The sequence below is a fragment of the Carassius carassius genome, chromosome 49 (genome assembly GCF_963082965.1).
Source record: "Carassius carassius chromosome 49, fCarCar2.1, whole genome shotgun sequence".
Taxonomy (NCBI): domain Eukaryota; kingdom Metazoa; phylum Chordata; class Actinopteri; order Cypriniformes; family Cyprinidae; genus Carassius; species Carassius carassius.
The window spans coordinates 11,996,207-12,022,286 of record NC_081803.1 but is presented as its reverse complement, the minus strand read 5'-3'; the positions used below and the strand labels follow the sequence as shown (position 1 = coordinate 12,022,286).

At 37.3% G+C, this 26,080-nt stretch overlaps 1 protein-coding gene across 1 annotated transcript in view; it reads left to right on the top strand.

Moving 5' to 3' along the window:
* LOC132132338 (mediator of RNA polymerase II transcription subunit 13-like) overlaps positions 1-26,080 on the top strand; it is a 107,821-nt gene that overhangs the window by 5,893 nt on the left and 75,848 nt on the right. The window contains exon 3 of the mRNA XM_059544716.1: positions 18,230-18,398. Within this exon, the coding sequence (XP_059400699.1) occupies positions 18,230-18,398 (169 nt within the window). The remainder of the gene's footprint in view (positions 1-18,229; positions 18,399-26,080) is intronic.

Below are 26,080 nucleotides of genomic sequence, written 5' to 3'. Positions count from 1 at the left end.
TTATTTCTTAAGCTCTTTGAAGGATGGAATAATAATAAACATTGAAGCATGAATGAGCAGAGAGCATCATTGATGTCTGCGGAAAAGCTTTCATTTTCCACCTTTCTTTCCTTTTCTGTTTTTTTCACCTTTCCTTTATGGACCAAGGAGATGGACCTGTCCCATCTTTATTCATGCTGCCTTTTACAGTGAGAAACAAAGGGAAAGAAAAATGGGATGATATAGAGAAATAGGAAGACGTTTTTTTTCCCTTTGTCTATTGACCCTCCCTCATTACCGTTCATTGTGCTGGAGGATGGACAGAAATGGAGCCTTATGGGCAAAAGCATGACCAATTCACCCATTCTATAATATCCCTCTTCTCAAGGGATATTGCTGTATTTTTCATTTGTTTGTGGAGATGTTTGCTATAATGGCTGCATCCCAGCTGTGCCTCATGACTCTCAGAGAAGAAATCAGACATATGCTTTTCTCTTTCTCTTGACACCTCTCGTTTCTTTCTTCAATTGTTGGTCTCCAGAACAGGGTCCACACTAGGGCTGCAACTAATGATTATTTTGATAATTGATTAATCTGTCGATTATTTTTACGATTAATCGATTAATCTTTATGTACTTATATTTTAGTTTTGCCCATTTTTTCCAATTAATTTATTAACAAAGGGTCTTTATCATTCAACATAGACTTTTTAGAGATTTTAACTATTTTGCATGGTCATATCCTCATCAAAAATATACCTGGAGTTTTGTTTTATTATGTGTTAGTAGTCCTTTGTCAAACTCTTCTGCAATCAAAACACTGACCCATACTCTAGCAAATTTCACAAGGAGATTTCAAATAATGTTTTCACCATGGCAGTCCTTAGGGCTCCTAAAGTAGTTTAACATCCCGCTTATTAAGGAATCTTTCAGAAAATATTTTCTGGAAGAATAAGAATAAAACCTAAAAAATTTGCAGTACATTGCATTTTATTATTTTTTTCCTGTAAACACACAACTTATACCTGGGAAACAGCTTTATAGCTTATGCTGTGAAATTGTAAACAATCCTTCGAATAAAGTGCCAGTGGCATAAAACCTGAATGGAACTCACATTTTAAAGTAAAATCCATCAGAAGGTTGTCCAGAAAAAAATAATAATTGACACACACAAAAAACCTGCTGTGTGAAAAAGAGCAGTGAATACTTAGAGAAAAAAAGTGTATTTCAAATACATTTACCTCTCTCATTCTTTATGACTATAATTAGGCTGCAAGACTGAATTATGAACTGGTAAACGACAAACTGATCACAGAACATGTTTTTAAATCTTTAAATGTTACCTTTTAAAAAGCAATGTTATTAGCTTTTATGACGTTTTATCTTCCGCTTTTTTCTTTTTCTTTCTTTTTCTTTCTCAAGCTTACTCTACTGACGTCTGTCTCCACCATCTCGCTGAATGCAGCAGATGCAGTTCGGGAAGCACATGACATAAAACAAGGCCAGCTATTGGCTATTCGCTACTTCTCCTGCTGTACTGGCTGAATAAAACCTGCTCAATACTGCCACACTTTGGTCACCGCAGATTTAAAATATGCACAAAATGAGCCGCTTGCGGCAAATAAAAGTTGTTTAGCAACTAATCGATGACTAAATTAGATAACTATTTTAATAATCGATTTTAATCGATTAAATCGATTAATTGTTTCAGCTCTAGTTCACACAGTTCTGGAGACCACAAATATCAAGAAATATTTTAGGGCGATCATACATTTTTCAAGTTAAACCTAGCTCTAAAATATTTATTTGGTAAGTGTTTACTGATTGTGAACAACCAGAAAAGACAAGGACGTTTTTTAATTGTTCATAAGGTGTAGGGAGGGAAAACGGTCAGAAGAGCTATGTTCAAGTGTAAATTTTATTGCAGAGTAAATTGCATTTCATTTTATCTGAATGATAATCCAGATTTTCAAGTGTTGCATTAAGCAGTGTACTTTTAATTTGTTCCTCTTGTAGGCATCTGTGGCTCTCTGTTCATCTAATTCAGGATCAGATACAGTGTCAAGCAGCCTGTGTTTCAGAACTAAATGTTATGCTTGCAGTCGTCTTGAGATCAGCAGGGTCATAGCCACTTGACCTTCTTTCCTTGCAACAGACGTGTGAACCTGCTGCTCGTTCAGCATAGGGCTGGGTATTGTTCAAAATCTTTCGATCCAGTGCCAATTTCGATACCTCAGTTTCGATACCGGTTCCTAACGATACTTTTTCCGATACCATATGTTTTAAAATCCATTTCAACACAAATACATTAAACACAAAACTTTTATTTTTCACCTTAATTAAAACAAATTCTTGTAACACACTTCACATTCAGGATAACATTATTAATACAACTGGTTGTGCTTTTTGGATAGGGGTGTGCCAGCAGACACTCAGGATTGGTATCAATCCTAACTTGGCCAAAATTAACAAAAACCACAACATGAACATATTATAAATAAATAAATAAACAAATGATATTGTGTACAGGCTAATATTGAACCAACTAAAATGCAAAGGAATGTAAAAAAAAAAACCTTTTTAGTGCAAAATCAAACTGCATTTGTGGGTTAAAGAACATTTCATGACTTCTCAGACAACTGTACATTTGTGGCTACTGTGGGTTAATTATAAACGCTATCGTTTACTTATATTTACCATAGTAAAAACATGGTACATTTTCTTTAGTTTATAATTAACCCACAGTAGCCACAAATGTACAGTTGTCCGAGAAGTCATGAAATGTTCTTTAACATCATGAACCATAAAATGTAGTCATCGTTCTGCTATGGTTTATTTTCATAATAGGTAAACACAGGTCACAAGTTAACCCGGTCACATTTCCTTGATTCAGCAGCGGTACGATGTGACGCCGAGAGTCCTGTCTTGAATCCAGAGTCCTGGAGCTGATTCGGTGTAGATCGGTAGCTCGGTGGTTCGTGACTGTTGTCTCGTGGCGCGCCGTCTTTTAGCGCGTGTTCGAAACCCGCGCGAACACAGATGTACTTTATTTTTATTTTTTTGTTTATCCTACTTACTTCAGCCGCGAAACGTGCGATCATACTAATAACTTTTAATCTTTACAAGAATATCTGAATCATGCAATGAGCAAGTCTGCGTTTATTAGACACTTAATATCACGTCAGTTGGTGCTTTCAGAATCGCCGAATCTGCTGCCGTCATTCCAGCACATCTGCAGCGGTGACCTAAACCAGGAAGTTGGTCACCAGATAACATGGTAACCAGTTAAACCGTAACACCAGCTTTGGTTGCAATACTCTTTAGACCTTTTTGGCATTGTAAAACGGAAACGTTTTGAGAAAAAACAACTACAACTACTTGTGTTGTGTGACTGCGAGTATCTTCAGAAAAATTTTAGGGCGAATTTAGGTCCTTACATGCACGTAGGCTATGCTACAAGCTCACACAGACACAGCCGCTTGGCAAAAAAAAAATAACGCCGCTTGGCTTTTGGAACCAAAATTTGGCACCGGAAGATAAATAATTTTTCGATACTCATTGTATCTAAGTTTTTCGTTCGATACCATAAAGGCATCGAAGTTCGGTACCCAGCCCTACTTCAGCATCTCTCTTGACACACACTTCTTGATGTCTTTCTCACACGCATGCAGTCGTGTGTCTGCTGGCTCTCATACAAACACAACTGAAGCCTACAGGATGCAATAAACTTAAAGCTCTTAAGAAGCACATGTGTAAATATATTTGCTTGCGCTGGACCACAGGGCACCTGATTTAGATCCCTACTGGCACCCTGGTATTGAAGGTGTGAATCAGTGAACAGCAGGTCCAATGAGACTTTAAAGGTGGTAGAGAAAGTGAAAGATGGCACTATCATATCTGTTGTACTGTTTACATGTCTCACATGTCTCAGAAGGTTTCAAGAAGCAAGTGGATGGGCTGAAATTCATGTGTCCTGCCACAATTAAGTCTTGTTATAAAAATACATCACAGGAGACTCATAAAAGCTTGAAAATCTGAAGATTTGCATTAGACATAGCCGCTAGAGCTGCATCACCATATTCTCCACTCTGTCTCAGCTGTTAAAACTCTGTTTACACCTGGTGTTAACATGCATCTCAAATACATCTCTTGTGACCACTTGTCACATATTTTGGCAGTGTTACTTGATGCTGATAGTCAAAACATACTCTACCGTACTCAGATGTTTTGGGGTCTGTAAAATTTGTAAAATGTTTTTTTTTATGGTCACCAAAGCTAAATTTCTTTTAATCAAAAATACAATAAAATGTAAATATTACAATTTAAAATAACACTTTTATCTATTAATATATTTTAAAATGCTATTTATTCATGTGATGGTAAAGCTGAATTTTAAGCAGCACAGCCATTGTTCAATTTCTTACAAATTTAAGAGATTTCAAATGTTTTAGTCAAGTTTTTGTATTAACTGAACTTTCTGAACACTGAATGTTTACATTACAGATAACAGTGTGGTCACATGATTTATTTTACTTTCTTTGAGTGTGGTTTCAATAATGTGATTCACAAATATTTTGAACCATGTTTACATTTGTATTCAGCTTGGCCCACTTGTGATTGGATGTTAATACAGTAGTGTAACTCAGAGGCTTTGTCTGGGGCTGTTTCATCTCAGATGTTGGTGTCTCCACATGTTTATCTGTCCATGTTTGTTCCTTTTCATAGTTTACCCCTTCGTCAGATCTGTAGCTTGTTAAAAGTCTTAAAATTTTGTGGCAAGTGCCATTCCTGTCTGCTAACTAATCAACCCCGTCCCAAGGGAAGAGCAAGTGAGAGAAGAACTTGACGGATCTTCTGAAGCCTTGTATTTAATCACCAAGCGAGTGGAAGGAAACATGGAGTGCGGTTTCGGAGATGTAATGAGACAGGAGACCATTTGTCTGATTTTTGAGAGTCAACTTTACCCTACTTTGAATGGAACGCAGGAGAGAAAGTCAATCCCAGTGCTCCGCTTGCAATGTGATGGAATGATCTGGAATAACTGAACTGCCACTGGAGTAAATGAGGATCTCCTCGGTAGACCACAGTCCTCTATTTTTATGTAAATGTCCGATCGCCTCCCCTCCCCCTTCCTGCTCTCTGTTCCCGTCGGTGGCGCTTGCTGATGTCAGTTCTATCCAGGGGCATCCACAGAACGAGACATGAATAAGGTCTTTTTCCCCCTCCTACTTTCTGTCTCTTTTTCTCCCTCCCCTCTGCCTTTCCTCTCTCTCCCTTTTGCCTCCCTCTTTCTCTTTTTTTTTTTTCTTTCCTCTCTCTCTGATCTTTTTTGCATAGAAATTATGGAGCTGTAGTCTGTCTGTAAGGGTAATTGCTGTAGGGCTCATTTCTTCCAAATTTTTCCTCTGACACTCTTCTGCTACACTCTCTCGCTCCCTCTCCCGTCTGCCAGTCTCCCTGTGGTGCGAGTTGTGCTGGCAGCTTCTCTCTCTCTCTCTCTCTCTCTCTCTCTCTCTCTTTCTTCCTGTTTTCTCTCTCTCCCTCCTCTGGGTTTTTTTGCGAGGGCTACCTGTTTACTGCATAGCTCAAAGACGACTGCTGGTGATAGCCCATTATGCTGAAGGCTGATGGGCTTTCAGGCTGCAAAATTAAGGCTCATAGTCCTACCACAATTTTTGTGTAAATTGCATGTTTAAATTTATGATTTCAGGAAAAAGGAGAGCGCTGTCTTTACTAATAGAGTACTTCCATATATTAGTTTACAACATAAAACAGTGTACAGAAATTTGTTAAAGATGAAGTGTGTTTTATGAGGCAATAGTGGCTCTAAAAAAAATTTGAAATGTGTTTCCCACCAAAATAAATGTATTTATTTATTTATTTTTTTTGGTCTGACTTTCTTTTTTATAAACTACTACTATTACTTATTATTATTATTATTATTATTACTTTCTGTTATTTTCTTTCACAACCAAATTATTTTTTATTATTATTTCCATTATTCTTTATTTTACAACCAAATTTTATTTAGCTTTTTATTTATTTTTATTTGTTTTGTTTTGTTTGACAACTATCCAATCATTCATTAATAATAGTGAAAAATATTGGGCAAACCTGTTTTGGGTCAGTCTTAAGTTTTTGCTCTGTGGAGCCACTATAAAACTAACTCTACCACGTAATACCGAAATTACACATTGGATCTATAATATGTGTGCTAGTATTAGTTGGAGCAGCCGAGAGCCTGTCAGACGCAGTAATTACAGATTGGCCTCTGAGAGTCTCCCACCAACATAACGACACAAGTTGTGATGAACGCACTTTATTTAGTATTTGTCCGAGTGTCACGTAGGCTATGACTCTGACTCTTGGGCACATTGGTGGTGTGCTTGCGGTTGGATTGGAGCTGTTTGTTAGGCACATGAGCCGTGCATTTAAGAGCAAGAATCTTCTATTGGCAAGCTGTGTGTAGTGTGAACCCTCTGGGCACAGAGCTGAGCCGCTCAGAGAAAAGGTTCTTTGAAAACATGTTGGATCCCATCGACACAGAGAGAACTGAGTGCGCTGGAGGAGATGATGTCTGCTGTTGGCTTTCTCTGACATCACTGCATGTCTGAAGAGTGTAAGGGCGGTTGTGAGTTCATCCGAGGAAGGCCATTTGTAAATTCTCAGCATGCTTCAACCTTTGATCCGTGGCTGGAGAGCTTTGCCTCCAACAGGAAATTATGTCAGATACAAAAGGAAATAATACAAGTTCCTTTGCTTCAGAAGGTGCATTGTTGTCATTCTCAATTTCCCCCAACCTTCTGCCATTTCCTCAGTTTTAAACAGAATTTGGATACCATAACAGTCAAGTAACGTCATCAGACAGTCACATATTGTGCCTAATGTCTACCAGAAAACAGCATGGGTCTTGTACAAACACATTCTGTTTAGTGATAAAAAAAGACATTTCTAGGTCACCTGATATTGGTGTTATTTCATTTGTTTTATTGAAGGAGAAAGATTTGGGTTGGTTTACACTGCTGGTGGTTTGCTGCTCGGCATAACGCGCAAAGCTCCTCTTTGTTCTTCTCACCGCGTGTGTGAGGTCTGATTTGTATTTTTCCTTCTGTTAATCTTGTTGTGTCATTTGACAGATAAAGGGCTTTGTTGCAAGACTGTGTATTATTTCTGTAATGCAGGGCTTTGGTTGTTTCTGTTGAAATGTGCAGTTGCTGTTGTCAATAACAATCTATTTTATGCCCTTACCAGAAATGCTTGCAAACATCAGTTTACATTGTGCTTGAAAGTTGCTTGTGTTTGTTAATGGTCAAGACCTGCAGACGTGAAATAGTTCAATAATTATCTATCCCTTTTAGCATGAATGAAACCTGGTTTAAACCTGTTTATGGTGGTTTTTGGGCAGTCGATGAGAAGCAGTTTCAGAAGAGATGCACCAATACTGAGTTTTTGGCAATGCTTAGATAATTATTTTCCCCATTATTCTTTAAAAATGGAAAGTATAAAAGAACAGCATTTAATTTAAATATATAATTTTGTAGCATAAAAGTCTGTACTGTCACTTTAGATCAAATGAATTGAAAAAAGTATTCATTTCTTTTAAAAAACCATGCTAACCAAAAACATGACATAATTAAACTGACCGAATCATAACCATTTATTTATTTTTATTTATATTTTTTTATTTGGCGACAAACTAGAAGTGCTAATTTTCCTAACTTATGAAATATGTTCATGATAGAAGAATTAGTAGAGATGTCATAAATGTTATTGGCTGTAATCAATATTGATGATTATTGTTCACATTAATCAGTCTCTGAAATGCACATAAAATTTTCTGTTTGTTGTATCTGTGCTGCTGTAACTGGAGTGCCCAGACTTGTTCACCCTGTCCCGATGATGCATTGGCTTTTGTTAAATTGTTTTTAATTAATTTCTTAAACCAGGAAGAGGGGGAGCCCTTCGTACTCTTCCCTCCATCTTTATGCTTCTCTTTTCTTAGCATTTCTCTCTTTCTTGATGTTCTCACCTGTCATCTTTGGAAATGGTTATTAATTAGTAATTGAAGCTCTCTGGTCCTTATAATGCCCTGCTCTCAAATTCAAATTCAAAGAAAAAAAAAAAACAAGAGAAAGAAAGGAAAGCCAAGGCCACAAGGAGAAGAGAAAGGGATGGAGGTGCATATATAGAGACAGAATAAAGACCGATTACAGCAGAGGATGAAGATGAACTAGAGATAAATAAAGATAGATGGAGATGGAGGGAAAGGGACAACAGTGAAAATAAGCAGGAAGAAAGAGAAGAGGCTCCTGTTGCGTACATCTCTGGCTCTTCCCTGGTCTGGCTCAATCCCCTGGGGCCAATGGTTGAACAGACATTAATCTCTCTGTTTAATGACCCTACAGCTGATCTAATGACTCCTGCATAGGAACCTGTGGCTGTAGGGAGCAGCTCATTGTCCTGCTACTATGAGCCAATGTGTACTGAGGCCATCCTTAAAAATATTCTTGTTTGCCGTAACCTGACCGACCCTGTCAATTTAGGACTGACTCAATTTTTTTTTTTTTTTTTTTTTTTTTTGCTTTTAGTCCGACTGACTTGCCGGTTGTAAATTTGCGTTAAGACAGACCAATTTTTTTTTTTGCTCTTCAAACAACTAATACAAAAGCAATAAAATTAAATTAATTATATTTTAGTAAGTATTGTAAATGTATAAATTGCCTAGGCCTACATACAAACGAAGGCTACGTTCTTTAACAAAAACCCCCCGTGACGTCATCTATGTTTACACAGATGTCACACTATGGCCTGTGCGTTCGCTTCTTCTCATACTCTGTCATTGTCAGAGTCAACGGTTCGCGCTTGGTAATGATGGCTGTGGCTGCAGTAAACAAAATGTTTGCGGTCACTGTTCAAAGTCATACGGGTTCGGGCAACATAATACATCTAAAAATTTCATTAAAACAGCTCAACACCACTTTAACTTGGCACGAAGTTCTGGAAAAACCATCCCTTCTCCCGTCTAGTCTAAAACCGTGACCGTGTCGACTGTCATTTTATGTTCGAAAATCTATTGCACGAACCGATTGGAGCAACCAACACAAGTTTCGAAAACGAAAATAGGAAATTGATTTTAACGACCTTCTCTCGGAGCGCCTCCAGGTTTTTTTTTTTTTTTTCTTTTTTGTAGCGCCTTCAGTTGTTTTGTTTTTTTTGGAACACGCGTCACACAGCAGCTGCAGCTTCGGACACACGCATAACAGCAAATAATACTTCTGCACAATGTTTCTCTTTTTACAACAGAAATGTGAATTCTGCCGGTATTCAGCATACACTCATGCATACAGATACCGATTCGGGCTAGGTATGCAATTTTTTTTTTTTTTTTTGAAATTTCTAATCGTAAACACAGCCACGTTGAAGCCTGCAGTAAATGTTTTGCGTTATGGCAGTTCACTCTGCTTATTGTTTTTCGAGAATGTTGCACTCCTGTTTGTCATTGTGCACGAAACTTCATACCAATAAATCATCAGAAATATTGGTCTTTACCAATATATTGAATCTTTACATGCGTCCTGCCTGTTGTCCGTGGATTTACCTATATTTGGTGTTATTTATATAAAACTTATTTAGACATGCAAAATCGATTTTACAATCGATTCAATGAACACTTGTCACTCAAATCAAAGAGGATTTTAAAATATGTGACGCGGTATTAAAATAAAGTACTATAGTTGTGAAAGTACAATGCTGTATCAATTGAGACGCAAACATCCACAAGCAAATGCAAGGCGCTTCCCAAAGCTGGTCACTCTAGCGAGACGTTATCTCTTTATTCCCGGGACATCTGTGCCATCGGAGAGGGTGTTTTCTACCGCGGGCTGTCCACAGGTATCCAGACTAACCCCACATCATGACATGACATGACATGCTACACTATTTAAATAAAAATTGAAAAAATTATTGCGGCCAAAAATATTATCTCGCTCATTTTTCCCCCCCACGCGATTAATTGATTGATCAACTATCGCGACAGGCCTACTGTTACTGCAAACCAAAATATTTTTAAGGATGGCCTGAATAATACATGGAACTGCTAAAAGATCAGCATGTTCTGGTCTCCTGGTTGTGATCAGTATTTCTCTCACTCTCTCTACACATGGAATTCATATATTTGCAATAATAAAGTTTTATAGTGTATATATGTAAGTGTATAAATATATAAAATTAAAATTAAATTCAAGTTTATTTGTATAGCGCGTTTTACGATACAAAGCAACTTTACAGAAAATTACGTTTCTACAATATTTAGTAAAAGTTTAATATTTAGTAGTAGCTTAATAATATAATTTTATTATAAACATTTTTATATATTAAACTATATATACAAACTTTGCAGTTATTAATTATTGTAGTAAGTAATATTTTAAACAGAAATATTGTGTCCAGTAGAATGAAATTTAATATATAAAAATTTTAAATGTTTTATTAAATAATTAGCTTATTATTTATTTACAATTTTAGGAGTGATAGTATCGGGTCATTTTCCATTTATACTTGTTTTTGGCGCCTAGTGTGTTTTAATACTGTATGTACATAATATATTTTATCTAATGAATACATTTTATTTTCTTTTAAAGATATCTTCTTTCTTATATTTACCTAAATTTACCAATGATTACTCTGGCTAGACTGTGGGAACGATGTGGTTTGTGTGTGTGTGTTGTCCTGAAGTCGATTCAGTTGTTTCCTCTGATAACTTGAACTTTGAGTTCTTAAAAAAAAAAAAAAAAAAAAAAAAAAATCAGTATCTTACCCTTAAAAAACAAACTAAGATTAAATGTGCACTCTTAATGTAGATTCAGTATGAATATGCATTTATCATAATGTAAATATACCTTTAGAGACAGAACTGTTTATGCATTTATTATGAATAACACCCTAATATTGTTTTGCTCTCCAAGCTTTCAAGGGTGTTTTAGTGCATTCTTGCAGTCTTTTGAGTGCTTGTTTCTTTGTAAGCTATCTTCCTCTCTTTGTGTCTTGTGTTATGTGGGCATGTAGTTACACCATAAGAGACAAGGTCGTTGGGAATGCTTAATAGAAACCAGGTGCCTCCTTTCCGCAGTAGATATCGTGAACATGATGGTTTGGATTAAAGGAGGAGTGAGTTGCGATTGACACTCACAACAGCAGATTTTACGGCAGCTGTTTATATAAAAAAGTGAGACACATTATTTGCCATTATCGAAAGTGAAAGTGACAGTGACACCTTGATCAGTTTTCCATTGTCTTGATGCCATCAGGACAATTCTACAATCTGAGAACATGCTTATTAACTGTAGCTGAGATTTCATATTAAAACAACATTTTAAATCAAGGTTGTCATCTAAAAAAAGTTGTGTAATTTCTATGCCATTTCTACATCATTCAACAAAATGTGTGGAGAATGCTCCATTGTAAGGCCAGAGGCATAATTATAGGTGTCTTTTGCGTAGTACCACCTTTTAAATGGTAGTCATGATAAGATCAATGCCTTTAAATTTTTTTTTTTATGTTACATAAATGGGAGACTTTCATGAACTACGAGGTTAACATTTCTTACCATGAATGATTCTGTCAAGAGCGTATGTCTGTGTAAAGGTATAAAAGTAGCTGGCCCTGTACTTACGTTATTGAAAGATGCATGAGACAGCCTAAACCACCTAATTTTTTTTCTCTCATTCTCTTCCTCTCTTTCTGCTTTGACAAAAGACAAGGTGTTTCATTGTTGCCAAGCTGTTAGTCAAATCAATGACTTCCTTTAAAAATAAATTGTGCTACTTGCTGCCTTTTCAGAAGACATCAACGAATTATGGATTTGCCTTCTGGTCTGTTTCCCATCTCTTCAGATGTGTCCAGTCTGTGATTATTTCACAGACACACACTGACTGATTGCCCTTATGATTTGGAACACAATGTATCTATGCTGAATTTGTAGGAATTACCAAATCCTTTTTTTTTTGCTCATATTGTGACTCCGTTTTGGTCATGACAGTGTGAATAGTACAAACCACATGGAATCTGATCTTTTCAGTTCTGAAATGTAATGGAGTGTGAACAGTCATAATGGAATTCCTGTGACTTTAACATCACTCTAGATCAGGGAATCCCAAAGTGTGGTACACGCACCCCCAGGGGTATGCGAGCTGCCACCAGGGGGTGCGCGAGATGAAAAATGTAATGGTGGTCTGTTTTTGTTACATGATATTTTTCCATACAATAAAAAACATGAACAGTAAACATTTCCTTTGTAATCGCTTTTATTTTAAATAAAAAACTAGTTTATGTCGTTCCAAACCAGTAAGACCTCTGTTCATCTTCGGAACACAGTTTAAGATATTTTAGATTTAGTCCAAGAGCTTTCTGTCCCTCCATTGAAAACGTATGTACGGTATACTGTCTATGTCCAGAAAGGTAATAAAAACATCATCAAAGTAGTCCATGTGACATCAGAGGGTCAGTTAGAATTTGTTGAAGCATTGAAAATACATTTTGATCCAAAAATAGCAAAAACTACGACTTTATTCAGCATTGTCTTCTCTTCCGGGTCTGTTGTGAGCGTCGCTCACTGCAGTGTCGTGATATCCAGTTCGCGAACTAATCACTCGATGTAACCAGATCTTCTTGAACCAGTTCACCAAATCGAACAATAAGCATTAATCCACAAATTACTTAAGCTGTTAACTTTTTTAATGTGGCTGACACTCCCTGAGTTAAAACAAACCAAACCAAACCACAAAAGAACCGGTGAACCGTTTTCTTCAACTGATTTATTGAATCGAACTGTCCGAAAGAACCGGTTCGCTGAAAAGAACCGAACTTCCGATCACTGCTGGTGATCCGAAAACTGATGCAACCGGTTCTTGACTCGAGAACGAGTCGATCTTTCGTAACACATCCTCCTCCCCGTCTCCCACCCTTTCTCTCTCTCTCTCTATCTCTCTCTCACTGCAGGCTGAGCAAATTTTGCACTGCCATTGAAAAGTTCCAGATTGATCCTCTTTTAATTTATTGGATGTTTGAGCCTATGCTCTTTGTTACTTAATTATGTTGTGGATCGTGTGTAGGCTAATTTTATTGTCGCACTTGAAAAGTTTCAGATTGATCCTCGATTTTATTTATTTTATCTATTTCGGAGCTTATTCTCTTTAATGTTGTGGATCGTTTGTAACTTCATTGCAATTTAAATTAAAGTACTGTCATTCTAATTTCCATAACAGTGATGTTGATGCTAGCTCCATGGTCATTTAATAGGCCTAGCCTATTGCTGCAATGTTTCTTTTACGCGGCTGAAAATAACCGTGCTTTCTGTTACTGAGCCTGTGTCTGTCACTCGCCCTTTTAAAAGTGGAAGCTTCTGCGTAGCTTTGTTGTATTATATTGACACTTTGTTGATGTTATTATCATGCGTGTTCTGGTTATTTGCGCATGATTAAACATGAGTCTTTATATAGCGATAAAACAAAGCTTTGTTGCGAATTTTATTTATTTATTTATTTATTTTTAAGTGGGGATTGGGGGTGCGCCAACCCGGTTGGGACATAGAAGGGGGTGCACAGGAAAAAAAGTTTGGGAACAGCTGCTCTAGATTAACATTCATCACGATTCTGCGCTCATGGAAGTCACTTCAAAGATTTACATACCCAAAGTTAAGACATTTGCAAAAGGTAGTCAGTGGAAGTACAGTGATGTCAGAACTCATAAGTATAGCAGTGACAACTCTATATACAAGCAATACATAAGGGCTTGTATCATAAGTTTCAAAACTGCTCTTTTGTCACATCCTTGACTTTATTTTTCATATTGCCTGTGCATAATATCACTGGCTTCTGCAGCAGATCACACTATAAATAAATGCATAATCGCTTACTTTGTCCTCCGTTAGGGCTGTCACTATTGTGAAAAAAATAATTTTTGATTTTTAAGACATGTTCATTGAATCGATTGTAAAATCGATTTTCCATGTCAAAAAAAAGACGTTTCCTTTTTTTAAAGCCAAATAACGGACGATTGTAAGTCAGCAATATTTATTATTTATTGGCATGAAGTTTCGTGCAGAATAACAAACAGCAACAGGAGTGCAACATTATCGAAAAAAAAAAATGCAAAGGGGACGAAATCTCCAAGATTATTTTAAATAATCATTCAATCCATTTCAAACTGTTAAAAAAAATGAAACTTTAAATGAACTTGAGAACAGGCCATGTGTGTGTTTTATTGAACGTAACCGACACTAAGACTAGGCAGCACTAGGCAGGCAAAATTAAATGCGCAAAAAGGCTAGGGCCATTACAAATTTATTGGATAGGAAAATAAGTCGATCAACATTTTCGAGGTCTAGAGGAGAGCGTTTTTTTATTCACTATATGTCCAGCTGTGGAGAAGACACGCTCCGACCACACTGATGTCCCAGGGACACTCAGGTACTTAGGGTATTGCTGCTAATTTTCCACCACAAAAGCCGGTCACTGTCAGCTGGCAATGGTGGCTCCTTTTCATAACTCAGCATCTCCTGTAACTAGATGTGCGAATGAGACGAATTTGTGTCTACCGGGCCGCGCTGAATGCCTCATTCGCGCCGCGAGACCTCCACATGCTCGTAAATGCGTCTTTACATTGCCTTAACATTGAAATCATTCGCGCCAGACGCTCTATTCGTGTTTGGTGTGAACACAGCATAAGAGGTCGCTTTCGACGTCACTGCGTCTTATATGCGCGTAAAATTGCTGATATTTTCTGTCTAGTTTTCGCAACACTTACTGCACTTTCGGAATTCTTTTTCTTTTTCTGCTTGTTTGTGAGTTTTGTTATATCTATATTTTTTAATTTTTTAATTCTTTTAAAATTAATAGTGTACATATTTGCTTAAAATCAATTCCCTATTTTCATTTTCGAAACTTGTTTTTGGTTGGTCCGATCGATTGTGCAATCGATTTTCGAACTAAAAGTGACAGCCCTAGTCCTCCGTGTTTACTTCTGTATGACAACGTGCTGTGCACGTGTTTCCAAGTCCACAGTTTTCCTGCAGAATTGGTCTACTTTTTCATTGTTGCCACGGGTTGTTTTTTTAACTACGTGGGTTATAAAGCAACCCCACTAAAGCGATATATAACCCCCAGAATGGGTTATATTTGAATTGGGCTAGTTTTGGACTAGTTTTGAGAAGCAATTGGTCAGATTTTGTTGTGGAAACCTTGCAACCCTGTTCGTACTGTTCGTTTGCACATGCATGTCAGTTTAGAACCATGATCTGTTCACACTGGAAATCTGATATTGGCCACATTTAAAACAAGAATGTGAACCGTAGGGATGCTTCAATCAAGATTTTTGCAGCTGATATTGAGTAATGATTTCTTGTCATGGTGATCGGCCAATACCGATGCCGATTGAATGAAGCAGCAAAATCTTCTCATGTAAAAGTTATTAGAACTGTGTCTAGGGATAAGCTGGCCATTACACTGCTCTAAACCTTATCATTCATTCATTCATTCATTCACTTTTATTTATAGAGCACTTTACAACTGCACCTGCAGACCAAAGTGTTATACAATCAAAAAACACTTCATTAAAACACACAAACACACACAACATATCAACAACGAAAACTAGCCCACCCTCTCAAAGGCATGTAGTTTTTTTACTTCAATTTTAAAAGCATTTAAAGATGTGACCTCTCTTAGTTCCTGAGGAAAACTGTTCCAGAGCCTCTGCCCCACAACCGCAAAGGCCTGATCCCCTTTTAACTTTAAATGAGTACGAGGGACTGTAAGCAATAACCTATTATTTGGTTCTTCGAGACCTAGGTGCTTGACGAACAGCAATGAGCTCAGACATGTAAGCAGGGGCCAACCCATGCACTGCTTTAAAAACATACACAAGAGTTTTATATTTTATCCTGTAGTTCACTGGTAGCCACTTGAGAGAAGGTAAATTAGGAGTGATAGGACTTTTCTTAGCACCCACTAGCAGCCTAGCTGCTGCTTTCTGAACTAATTGCAAGCGTGAAATAGTGGTCTGGGAGGACTCCACATACAACACATTGCAATAGTCCAGACGAGACAAAACAAAGGCATTAATAACCTTCTCTAAGTCTTTTCTTATCAGTCTGTTTGTATCATTTAATTCGCTCTTGTCGCTTATGACAGAATGGCTTATCACGATGATCTTGTCTTTTGGAAAAGATTATTTTACTAGCTTATGTCAGAAATAAAATAGCTCTTTAAAATTGCCTATTGTTTTCACTCATTGCATTGTTTTAATTTGTAAAAGTTGTACCCTCCAGCTGGCGATTGACACTGTTACATGGACTCACAAACGCTGATTTTTACCTTCATTTGGTGCTTGGCGAGTGCTCGTTTTAGGCCCTGCATGCAAATAATCAAGTGTTTTTGTTGTCACCTAAAACTAAATGTGTCTGATTTAGTACACTGTGGCAGCAAATATATTGTCCGACGTCTGCAGTGTCGGGGAATCCTATCAGAGTTGTTTGTTACTGTTTTATCTAGTGGATATGCTGTGTTTCCATCTGCAGACCAGCGGGCGGGCAAGTCTGGGTGGGTGGGAGGTGTAATGTGTGCAGCCCCTGGGTGCTCATGGGAGCTGTGCTGCACAGAGACATGTTTGAAAGGAGCTTAAGAGCTGCCAGGTTTAAGCAGTGACTCCTAATGTGATTACTGAAGCATGGAGGCCACAGCCAAACGTGATCCAGAAACAAACCAGCACTCAGATTTACAGCCTCGTTGGACACTGTACCTGCAAGACTATTCGGTGCAAGGCAAGATGGCGTGTGCTAGGATCAGTGCTTCAGATTAATTAAGACTTGGGTAAAATTAAAATACAAGTAGAATTCTTGGTGCTTTAAAGTTAGCTAAAGCTTCAGATATAATTTTCTTTTTTTTTAAACTATAGGAACGGAGGCCATTGTTAAAATCAATTAATGGCCTAAGCTTTTAATTGATAAAAAATTCAGCAGGACCTCTGGATTGTGACTGACTTATTGGGTGTTGCAATGTTATTTATATTGGTCGACCGATAAGGGTTTTTGACAGCTGATGCTGATATCTTGGAAAGCAGGATGGCCAATATAAAGCAGATATAATCTTGTTTTATTTTTTTTATTAATATCTAAGAAATTTGAACAGTGAAGAGCAAGGCCCAGTAACGTTACCAAGCTCCAGTCATGAGCCCAACACACCAGAATGGGCAGGCAGGATTGTCATTCAGAAGAACTAATAGTAATGAAGAGCCCTGCTCAATGAAAAATGCCCTGAGATAATTAATAGATACCTGATGATTCAGCCATACATTAATGAAACTGAGATGATACTGTCGTCAGAAAGTGCAATACATTTTATTTTAATCTTTATTTTTTATTTTGTTTTATATATTTGTTTTTATTAGATTTTTTTTTCTTTATTTCAATGTTTGGATATTTATGAATACTAAATCCTAAAGAAAAGAGATTCTTACACTATCCTGTTATTTACTGTTCTAATAAATCTTCACTGTGAAGCAAAACTTAGGCTATGGTTTTTGCACTGAATTGGAAATGATGTTTTTAAAAATTCAATGAATTACAAGGCTGTAGGGAATTATATTCTGAGGTTTTAATTACATTATTTTAATATAGTCAGTTGTGAACTAAAGTAGGCCGGTCTAAGGCATGAAACTCCAGGGCTGAAAATGAGTCCCAATCCGCCCCTGGAATCATATATGTTTTTTTCAAATAAAGCCATGGCAACACTCATTTTACATATAGCACACAATGAAAATGACATGATCAAAAAAAAATGATCAGCCTAAATACCAAAACCGATATTTGAAAAATGAGATATTGCCCGATATATCGGTCGGCCACTAGTTATTTGGACTTAAGAAACAGCCCAGTCCAGCTGGTGTTTTATGTAACAACAACGTTCATCCTTTTGCTGTATTGTAGTAAAAGATTTAGAATGGATTTTTGCCCTGGGATTGAAGAGGGATCTAGTTTATCTTCTGGCCAGTTGCAAATTTTAGCTATTGGTCTGTATTCTGGTGAGGTAGAATAATTATTTTTTTTGCCTTTTTGTGTAAAAAGAATAATCTGCTTCTTTTATTTGTTTGCATTCTTTCACTCACTTCTGCAAATTGCTCTCCCATATGAAAGGTACATATGATGTTTATTGACAGCAGCAGGTCTGTGACCAGGTCTCTGTGTGTACTCTCCACAGGCGAGGATGATGGTGTGTGGGAGAGCGGTCTGTCCTACGAATGTCGAACTCTTCTCTTCAAGGCCATTCACAATCTGCTGGAGCGCTGTCTGATGAACCGTAGTTTCGTACGCATTGGAAAATGGTTCGTCAAACCCTACGAAAAGGACGAGAAGCCCATTAACAAGAGGTAAGAATACTATTCCTGTTCAGATGTTCTTTCATTTGCTCACATTGTCTAAAATTGATTTTATGTTATCTGTAACTACAAGGATTCATTTGATCACTGCTTTGATAGAGCTTGCAATTTTTGCATCCTCCACTGAGGTACTTGCATTAGAGAAGTGCTTGTTTATGAAGCTCAGGTTTCTATACAGAGTAAGATCTAGATCAGGTGGCCTCAAATCAACCACGCTTGCTTCTCAGTCTGACACCAAAACATGAATATCATTGCTCTCAAAGCATATTTACACACCATCTCAGTGGGGATTTGAATACAGAGATTGGCTACTTGCACTATAGTGCAATAATAATTTATTTTAATGCCGTTCTCAGGCTGCAATATGCTCTTGTGTGTTAGTGTACATTAGCTTCTTGCAGGCGTGCAAGTGCTCTGTCTCCAGCGCTGGATTTCTCCCTGTCAGCATCTGTGCTCTTTGATAAGAAACTGAGATGACGTGTGTAGAGGTGGAAAAAAAAAGAGCAGCTTGGCTTTTCTCTGCCCTCTGTCACAGTTCTCTTCTCACAGCGTCATTTATTTGTGCTTTTCTCTTATCTTGCTCAAGGTCATTTATGCACTCTATTAGCACAGCCAGACAGCTTTCAAGTAGGTTTAGAATACTTTTTTCTGTCGTGCAACAATTCACAGCAATCTTCAAATGCAAAGCAAGATATGTATTTGAGGCCTTGTTTAATACTGAAATTAATATTTTAATCCTAGAGTCTTCAAATTGTAAAGGATCAGAGGCTGTTTGTTAAACACGGTTAAAACACATTCTTTTGAGGTCTGTTAACAAGGCTCTAACTGTGAGTCTGTGTGTTTTATTGCTCTGTCTGTCTGCAAATCACTGTGAAGTGACAGAAAAAAGGAACAACAGCGCTTCCTCCTTCAGCTCACCCTCTTTCACTCACACACAGGCACTTTCCTTCCCTCCCTCTTTCTATTAGTAGTTTCCTTTAGACAGTGTGTTGAAGATACAGCATTTCAAATTTACTTTAATTTTTTGCTACAAGCATTTGAAACCAAACGACCGTCATGACTCGACATGTGTTAACCACAGCGTACAGACTCATAAATTATTAATTGAATACATGCATATTTACCACATACTTTTAACTCCTTGTCTCTCTCTCCTGTTGTAAACTAATAAAATGTATAGATTATCATCCACTAGATGATTGAAGCAAAGGTATGAAATTTATAAATTTAATGTGGGGGGATTTATTGTTCAAAAGTTTGGGGTCTAATGTTTTTAAAGTCTAATGCTTTTTAGTCAAAATGTCAAAAATACAGTAATGTTGTGAAATATTATAATTTCAAATAGTATGGTTTTAAATTTTTATGTTTTATAAATGATTGATGTTTTGTACTCCCTATATCCGACAAGATAAATGAAATGAAGGGATCTGATTCTCAATTTGTGCTCACTGAGCCTTTTAAATAACAGACTCAGAGGCATAGGAGCGGAGAACAAGGTGTAGTAATGGGCTGTTTGGTGATTAGCATTTCTGCCTGCTACACTGATTCCCAAAGCCTGCTTGCATTTCTCTTGGTGCCAAATCCCTCAGTGATGGCTTGTGTGTTCAAGACTTAAGCATGTGTATTTTTTCCACCACGGAGGTGTTTAATTTTGTCCCCGAAGAGCCATCCTAGCAGAACACACATGTGCCCCTTAGAGGCTTTCACCTGTCACAAATATTGCAGTGGGTTCCTGCATGCCATAGAAACTCAGAAAACCTCTTATTCTTCACAGGCCTCCATTCATAAACTGGCAAGGGCATCTTAACAGATCCTTTTTCAAACCAGATATTATAATGTTGTGATTTCAACATTCGTTTGTAGCTCTGATTGATTTTATTAAAAAAAAAAGTTTTTTTTTTTTTTTAAGAAATGAAGACTTGTATTTAGCAAGGACACAATTAAAATGATCCAAAGGGATTGTAAACGCACAATTAAATAAATGCTGTTCTTTTGAAATTTTACATTTGTTGAAATTTACAACACTTACAAGTTAAGTTGTAATATTTCACAGTATTATTAGTTATTCTGTATTTTTGATTTAAAAAAATGAAGGCTTAATGAGCAAAAGGGACTTTTAAACTAAAAACCTGCGCGCTCTCTCTCTCTCTCTCATGGTGGGTGTGAGTAGCAGATCTGTTACCATGGCTAATCCACAGATCCAGTGTGTTCTTTTATGGGCAGTGTTCACAGGGGAGCTTGGTGATGCGTGAGGCAGTGCAGAACATGATGCATTCCCTGCACGTCACTGCACATTACTCAACAATTATTGTGATGTAATGTCGCAGTCATACTGTAAAGGGTATTTAAGATGCATCTGTGAATACATTTTTTTTTCTGTTTGTTTAGTAGGGTGGCGGAGGAGACAGACTGCAGCTGCAGTGCTGAATATATCCATTAGGATACCTGCATGCTTGAAACCGCACACATTTATCCACATCTGTACACACCCACAGCAATCTCACCTAATAAAATCATGCGCTTGCATGGGCACAAAATCATTTGCATGCAGAAATGCATGCACTGTCTCCCTTGACGTGCACACCCAGGACAGACTACAAGCTAGGATGCTTTTATAGGGGTATGTACACAACTGTCACAAATGCATTCACACTCCAGCAGATGCAACATCTTTTCAGTGACGGGATTCTGTAGAGAAAAAAGCGGCATGTGATCTGGTGTGTTTATCTATTATGAATGAACTTGCTGTAGCTATACTGCTAAAAGGATAAATTTGTCCACACCAGGTTTCTCGGTCACTCACAACCAGGCATGCTGAGAATCTTTGCTCTTATGTTCACGGAATTGGGACATCTTTAATTTGCAAAGTTCAATAGATCCAGTCTCCCAAAAATGTGTTCGTTGGTGATCCTTTGAAAATTCAGGATGCAATTGGCTAAAGGGTGAACCTGAAAATACATGTTATATAATAATCAATTAGTCAAATGTATTTATTAATAATCAACACTCAAAAAAAAAAAAAACATGAGTTGTACAGGCATTTAAGTTGACTATGGCAGTTTAAAAGGGTTAGTTCACCCCAAAATGAAAATTGTCATTAATTACTCACCCTAATGTCGTTCCAAACCTGTAAGACCTTCATTCATCTTCGGAACACAACTTACGATATTTTTTATGAAATCAAGAGTACTATCTGACCCTGCATAGACAGCAATGCAACTAAAATGCTCCCAGTTCCAGAAACATAGTAAATACATCGATAAAAAAAATTTGGCCGACATTTTAAAGCCAATACATAATGCATTATTTTCTTCAGAGGCACTTCAGATGCGTGCTGTTCACCATGATGGATGTTAATTGCTTGAAATATGATTGGAATCTCTTAGAAAAGGAAATTGCAGTTAAGTGCAAATCGTGCAGGGCAAGTCATTTATATTTTCTACATAAAATTATAATAAGATCATGTACTGTAAAATAATCTTTGTGCACGGGTTTGAACTTAACTTTTAAATATAAAGATTTATCTGTAAACAGCAAAATTGCATTCCGAAAGGTGCATCCCTTAATATGTAAAATAGTGCATATATTTAGAAGTTTCTACTAGTTGTTTTCTAGACTATCATGCTTATGTTGACTATGTCAAGAGAGTTGTTAATTTTTTATTACTTTTTATTTTTAAAAGTCAAATTAAAAAACAATATGCATGAGTGAATCATTCACAATAACATGCATTTAGAAAACGCAAAAAAGAAAGAGGTCGTTAACTTTTAGCTACCAGTAGGAATTTGGTGCTTGGTTTCACAAATTTTACTATGTTTAAATACAATTAACATAAGGCAACAGATTTCCTTCCTAAAATGTGAAGCGTTTTTTTTTTTTTTTTGCATATTCTGTCTGGGCTTTTCCTACCATTTGCGGTTTGGATGGGAAATAAACCGTAGATCCAGTGTGTGTGCGCACAGTTGTTTCATACTGAAATTTCAAAGGCATGCCCAGATTATATCATTTATATCATCTGATAACCATTTTTTTACCCATCAGTCCTAGACAGCTTCAGATAAACACACTATAGTAAATCTGCACTGATGTAAATCTAGAACCCTGCTCAAACTACAGCTCCTAGATCCTCTGCTGCTTTCTGAGCTCAGTTCCACGAGTCTGATCTGAGATACCTGACATTCCAGAACTCCTACTCTCTCACTTCCCATTTCTGTTCTCCACTCACACACTCAATAGCTGACACTACACACTGGTCATAGATAACTGGTCATAGATCTTTTTCTAAATTTTTTCAGTTTCTTTGCCTTTTCATTCACATTCACATGCTCACTACATTCTGACTCGCCTTGATTCTGTCTTCATCAGAAGCTCCTATCTTTGCTGTAGTGGAGATTGTGTGGATTCAGAGTGTCTCTTTTGGAGAGATTTACGATCTGTGGAGATGTTCTAGGGTCTCTGTTCTGGCACCTTCACCTATTTTCAAAAAAGCATGTTGATTAAAATAGTATTTTTTCCTGTAAAGTTTCGTTTTGAGCTTGAAAATTAATGGGCAGTACATTGAGGAAGTTAAGGTGGAATGTCTTTCTTTTGAGGGGTGTGTTGGCTCAAGGAGCATTATATAGTAAATCTACATAAGCTTGGATGCAAAAGTCCACAAAAAAAACCTAAATTACAGCATTTAAAGCTGAATAAGTTTTTTAGGGAGCATCATTATTTATTTTCTGTTTATTAGTTTTAAAAACAAATTTTGTTTTAAAGTGTTCTTCAAAACCCATCCATGTGCGGCTGTTGTGATAATCTTTGTAAAGATTGAGAGTCTCCAAGGCATGCAGCCAATCATGTTGTCTTTTAGTTCAAAATGTTGGCTTTGTATTTAGAGAAAGGCTGTTACATAAGATCAGTAAAACATTTAATTAGCATAAGTGACTGTTGACTAACAATGTTTTGTTTGAGAAAAGTCTCGTCGGGTTTGTTCAGCTGTTATGATGAGGCAAACAGTTAAAGCGCGCAGAATACGAGCTCTAGTTATCGAGTCTAGAGGCTTTTAAGTTCTCTTATTGACTCTTAAGCGCTTTAAAGGCCACGCTTTATGAATGAGTGAGAGGATGCTCTCCTTTGTGTGTATAAAGGCTTTGTTTGGAGGACCTTTGATGGATGCAGTAGACAATGTATGTTTGTGTGTTAACTGCCATTTGCTCTGTGGTCGACTGCTTTAATCTGAAGGTATTTCAGAGAGTCTCAGTTCTCTATTGGTGGCAAACACGCTGCTGTTAGTAATGCACTTCTTTACTGTGGCTTATGTCTTCCAGGGGTTTGTTTGGAGAGAGAATATATAATATTACGGTGTTTTTTTTAATTAGCTTTTATTTTTTTATTTTCTGATTCCATTTTAATTTGGGTAAGATTTTATTAGTGTTAATTTTTATTTATTTATTTATTTTTTTAAGATAAGCTTTTTTCCAGTTTTCATTTTGGTAATTCAATTTAAACTTATTTCAGCCATTTAGTTTTTTTTTTTTTTTTTTTTTTTTTCAGCTTTATTTCAGTTAACAAAAACTATTTTAATACGTTTAGCTTTAGTTAACAGTAATCACATTGTAACACACTCATGTGACTAAAGACAATGCAAGACAATTAAGCCCCTTTCACACTGCACGTCGGACCTAGCATATTGCCGGAACATTCTGTGTGAAAGCAAACACGTCCTGGGATTGATTCCGGCATTGAACCCGGGTCGGGGACCTAGTAACATTGCCGGGTTCGACCCGGAACGAGCGCTGTGTGAACAAAAGCGAGATCTAATGCCGTGTCGAAGTGATGACGCACGTAATCGCGCGAGTCTTTTAACGGCTGTTTTGAAGGAAGGTCAACATTCGCGACGAAAAAATATGTGCAAACTGTAATGACGCAGAGATTAGTTAGTTCCTCACTTTCCGCGCTGACGCCGAGATCGTTCGCTTGCTTCAGTGAAAGTGTAACGTGCCTAACGTTTTCGACTCGTACATTACATGTCACGCCCTGATGTCACGTGTCGTTACGGGATCTTTACGGATTGTGTGTGAAAGCATGCACATATCCCGGGTAATCACTGGCAGTGTGAAAGTGCAAAATCTAGCGACCCAGGAACAATTGCCGGAACACTTTACCCGTGTATTTGCCGGAATGGCAGTGTGAAAGGGGCTTTAGATGTAAATTGTTGGATGCTATTCAAACCACTCGGCCAAGGGGCTGCAGACACCTCCTGTTCATGTGCCTGGGTGTGATGTGTGTGTAAAGTCGTTGACTTGAGGTATGAAGTGTGTTTGTGGTTTTCATAGTAGGAGTTTGCTACACCCTGACCAGAGCCACTGCTTTCAGGAAGTCAGTAACAGCCCAATACTACAGCTGTGGAATGTTACTACTTTTGCTCTTATTTTCTCATGCTGTTTTTCTCATCACAAGCTGTTACTGCTCTTTTTCTTTAGTCTGGTCCTTTTTCCCTCTTAACCTCACAAATAAGTTAACCTGCACCTGCACCTGGACGTGGGTGCACTGAACTCTCTTTGTTTGCACGTGTCAATGCTTACGAATAGATTAAATGAAACAGGACAAAATTGATTTGGACAAACTATTAGGCTTGTTGCGATAGTCGGTGTTACCGGTGATACACGGTGTTTAACCCACCTACCGGTCATAGCACTTGACCACCGGCACCGTCCCCGTCGTGTTGAAGTTTTAGCCTATAGCAATAAAACACTTAATTCAGTTAGTGACTACGTGCCTTCGTAATTTAGCGTAAACGGAACGAGCGCCGCAGTAAAGCAGCAGTTGTCCGATTTCATTTATCATTTGAGGAGAGTGAGGCGAGCTAACTGGCAAAGGATGGTGGAAGATCTGGTTTCAAAGTGAACTGTTGCAATTTAAAATGAAAGTTTTTCGTTTATTGTTTCTCATTTAGCCTATTTATAATTTTTTTGTACGGTGAATGCAGTTAATAGGCCTACCTCTTTTTTCTAACAGCTTAACGTGAGTTTAATTTTTATATTAGTTTTTTTTGCACTTAAGTGTCCAGTGATTATTCGGCTAGGCTACCTTATTTAACAAAGTTTTTGATGTTCGTTCGTTTCATAATCGATGGTTGTGCGGTGTTTTATTTTGCTGAAAAAGGCAGGCACTTTATTTAACGAATATTTATAATTATTTAACGAGTCTTATTTGATACTTGCACGCTGTGTGCAGTGGTTCGTTTTGTTAATAAATGCACTTTAAAGGTGTTTCATAAGTGCTTTTGTTTAGTTTTTGCATGGTGTGTTATGTTATTCATTTTGCAATAAAGATGTGTGTAATACAAGCGAGTGTCTTATTGTTTTGTGTATTTTTATTAAGAATAAAATAAATTAACCCATGATTAATTCAAACAAATGCTACTGAATTGCCTCTAATTAAAGTGAAAGTAAATTGAGACGTGTGCACGTCTGCACGACCGCATTTTCGGCCACCCGAAATCCCCGACACGCAACCCCGGTGACACCGGGATTACCGGTTTTTTTACACGTCGATTAACCGGTGGAAAAAATCCGTCACTGCAACATCCCTACAAACTATATATCATTATAAAGATCTAAGCCTCAAGTATTGACAACAGATTGCTGTTTTTCAATGGAAAGCTTATAAAGAATGTATTTGCTAAATTT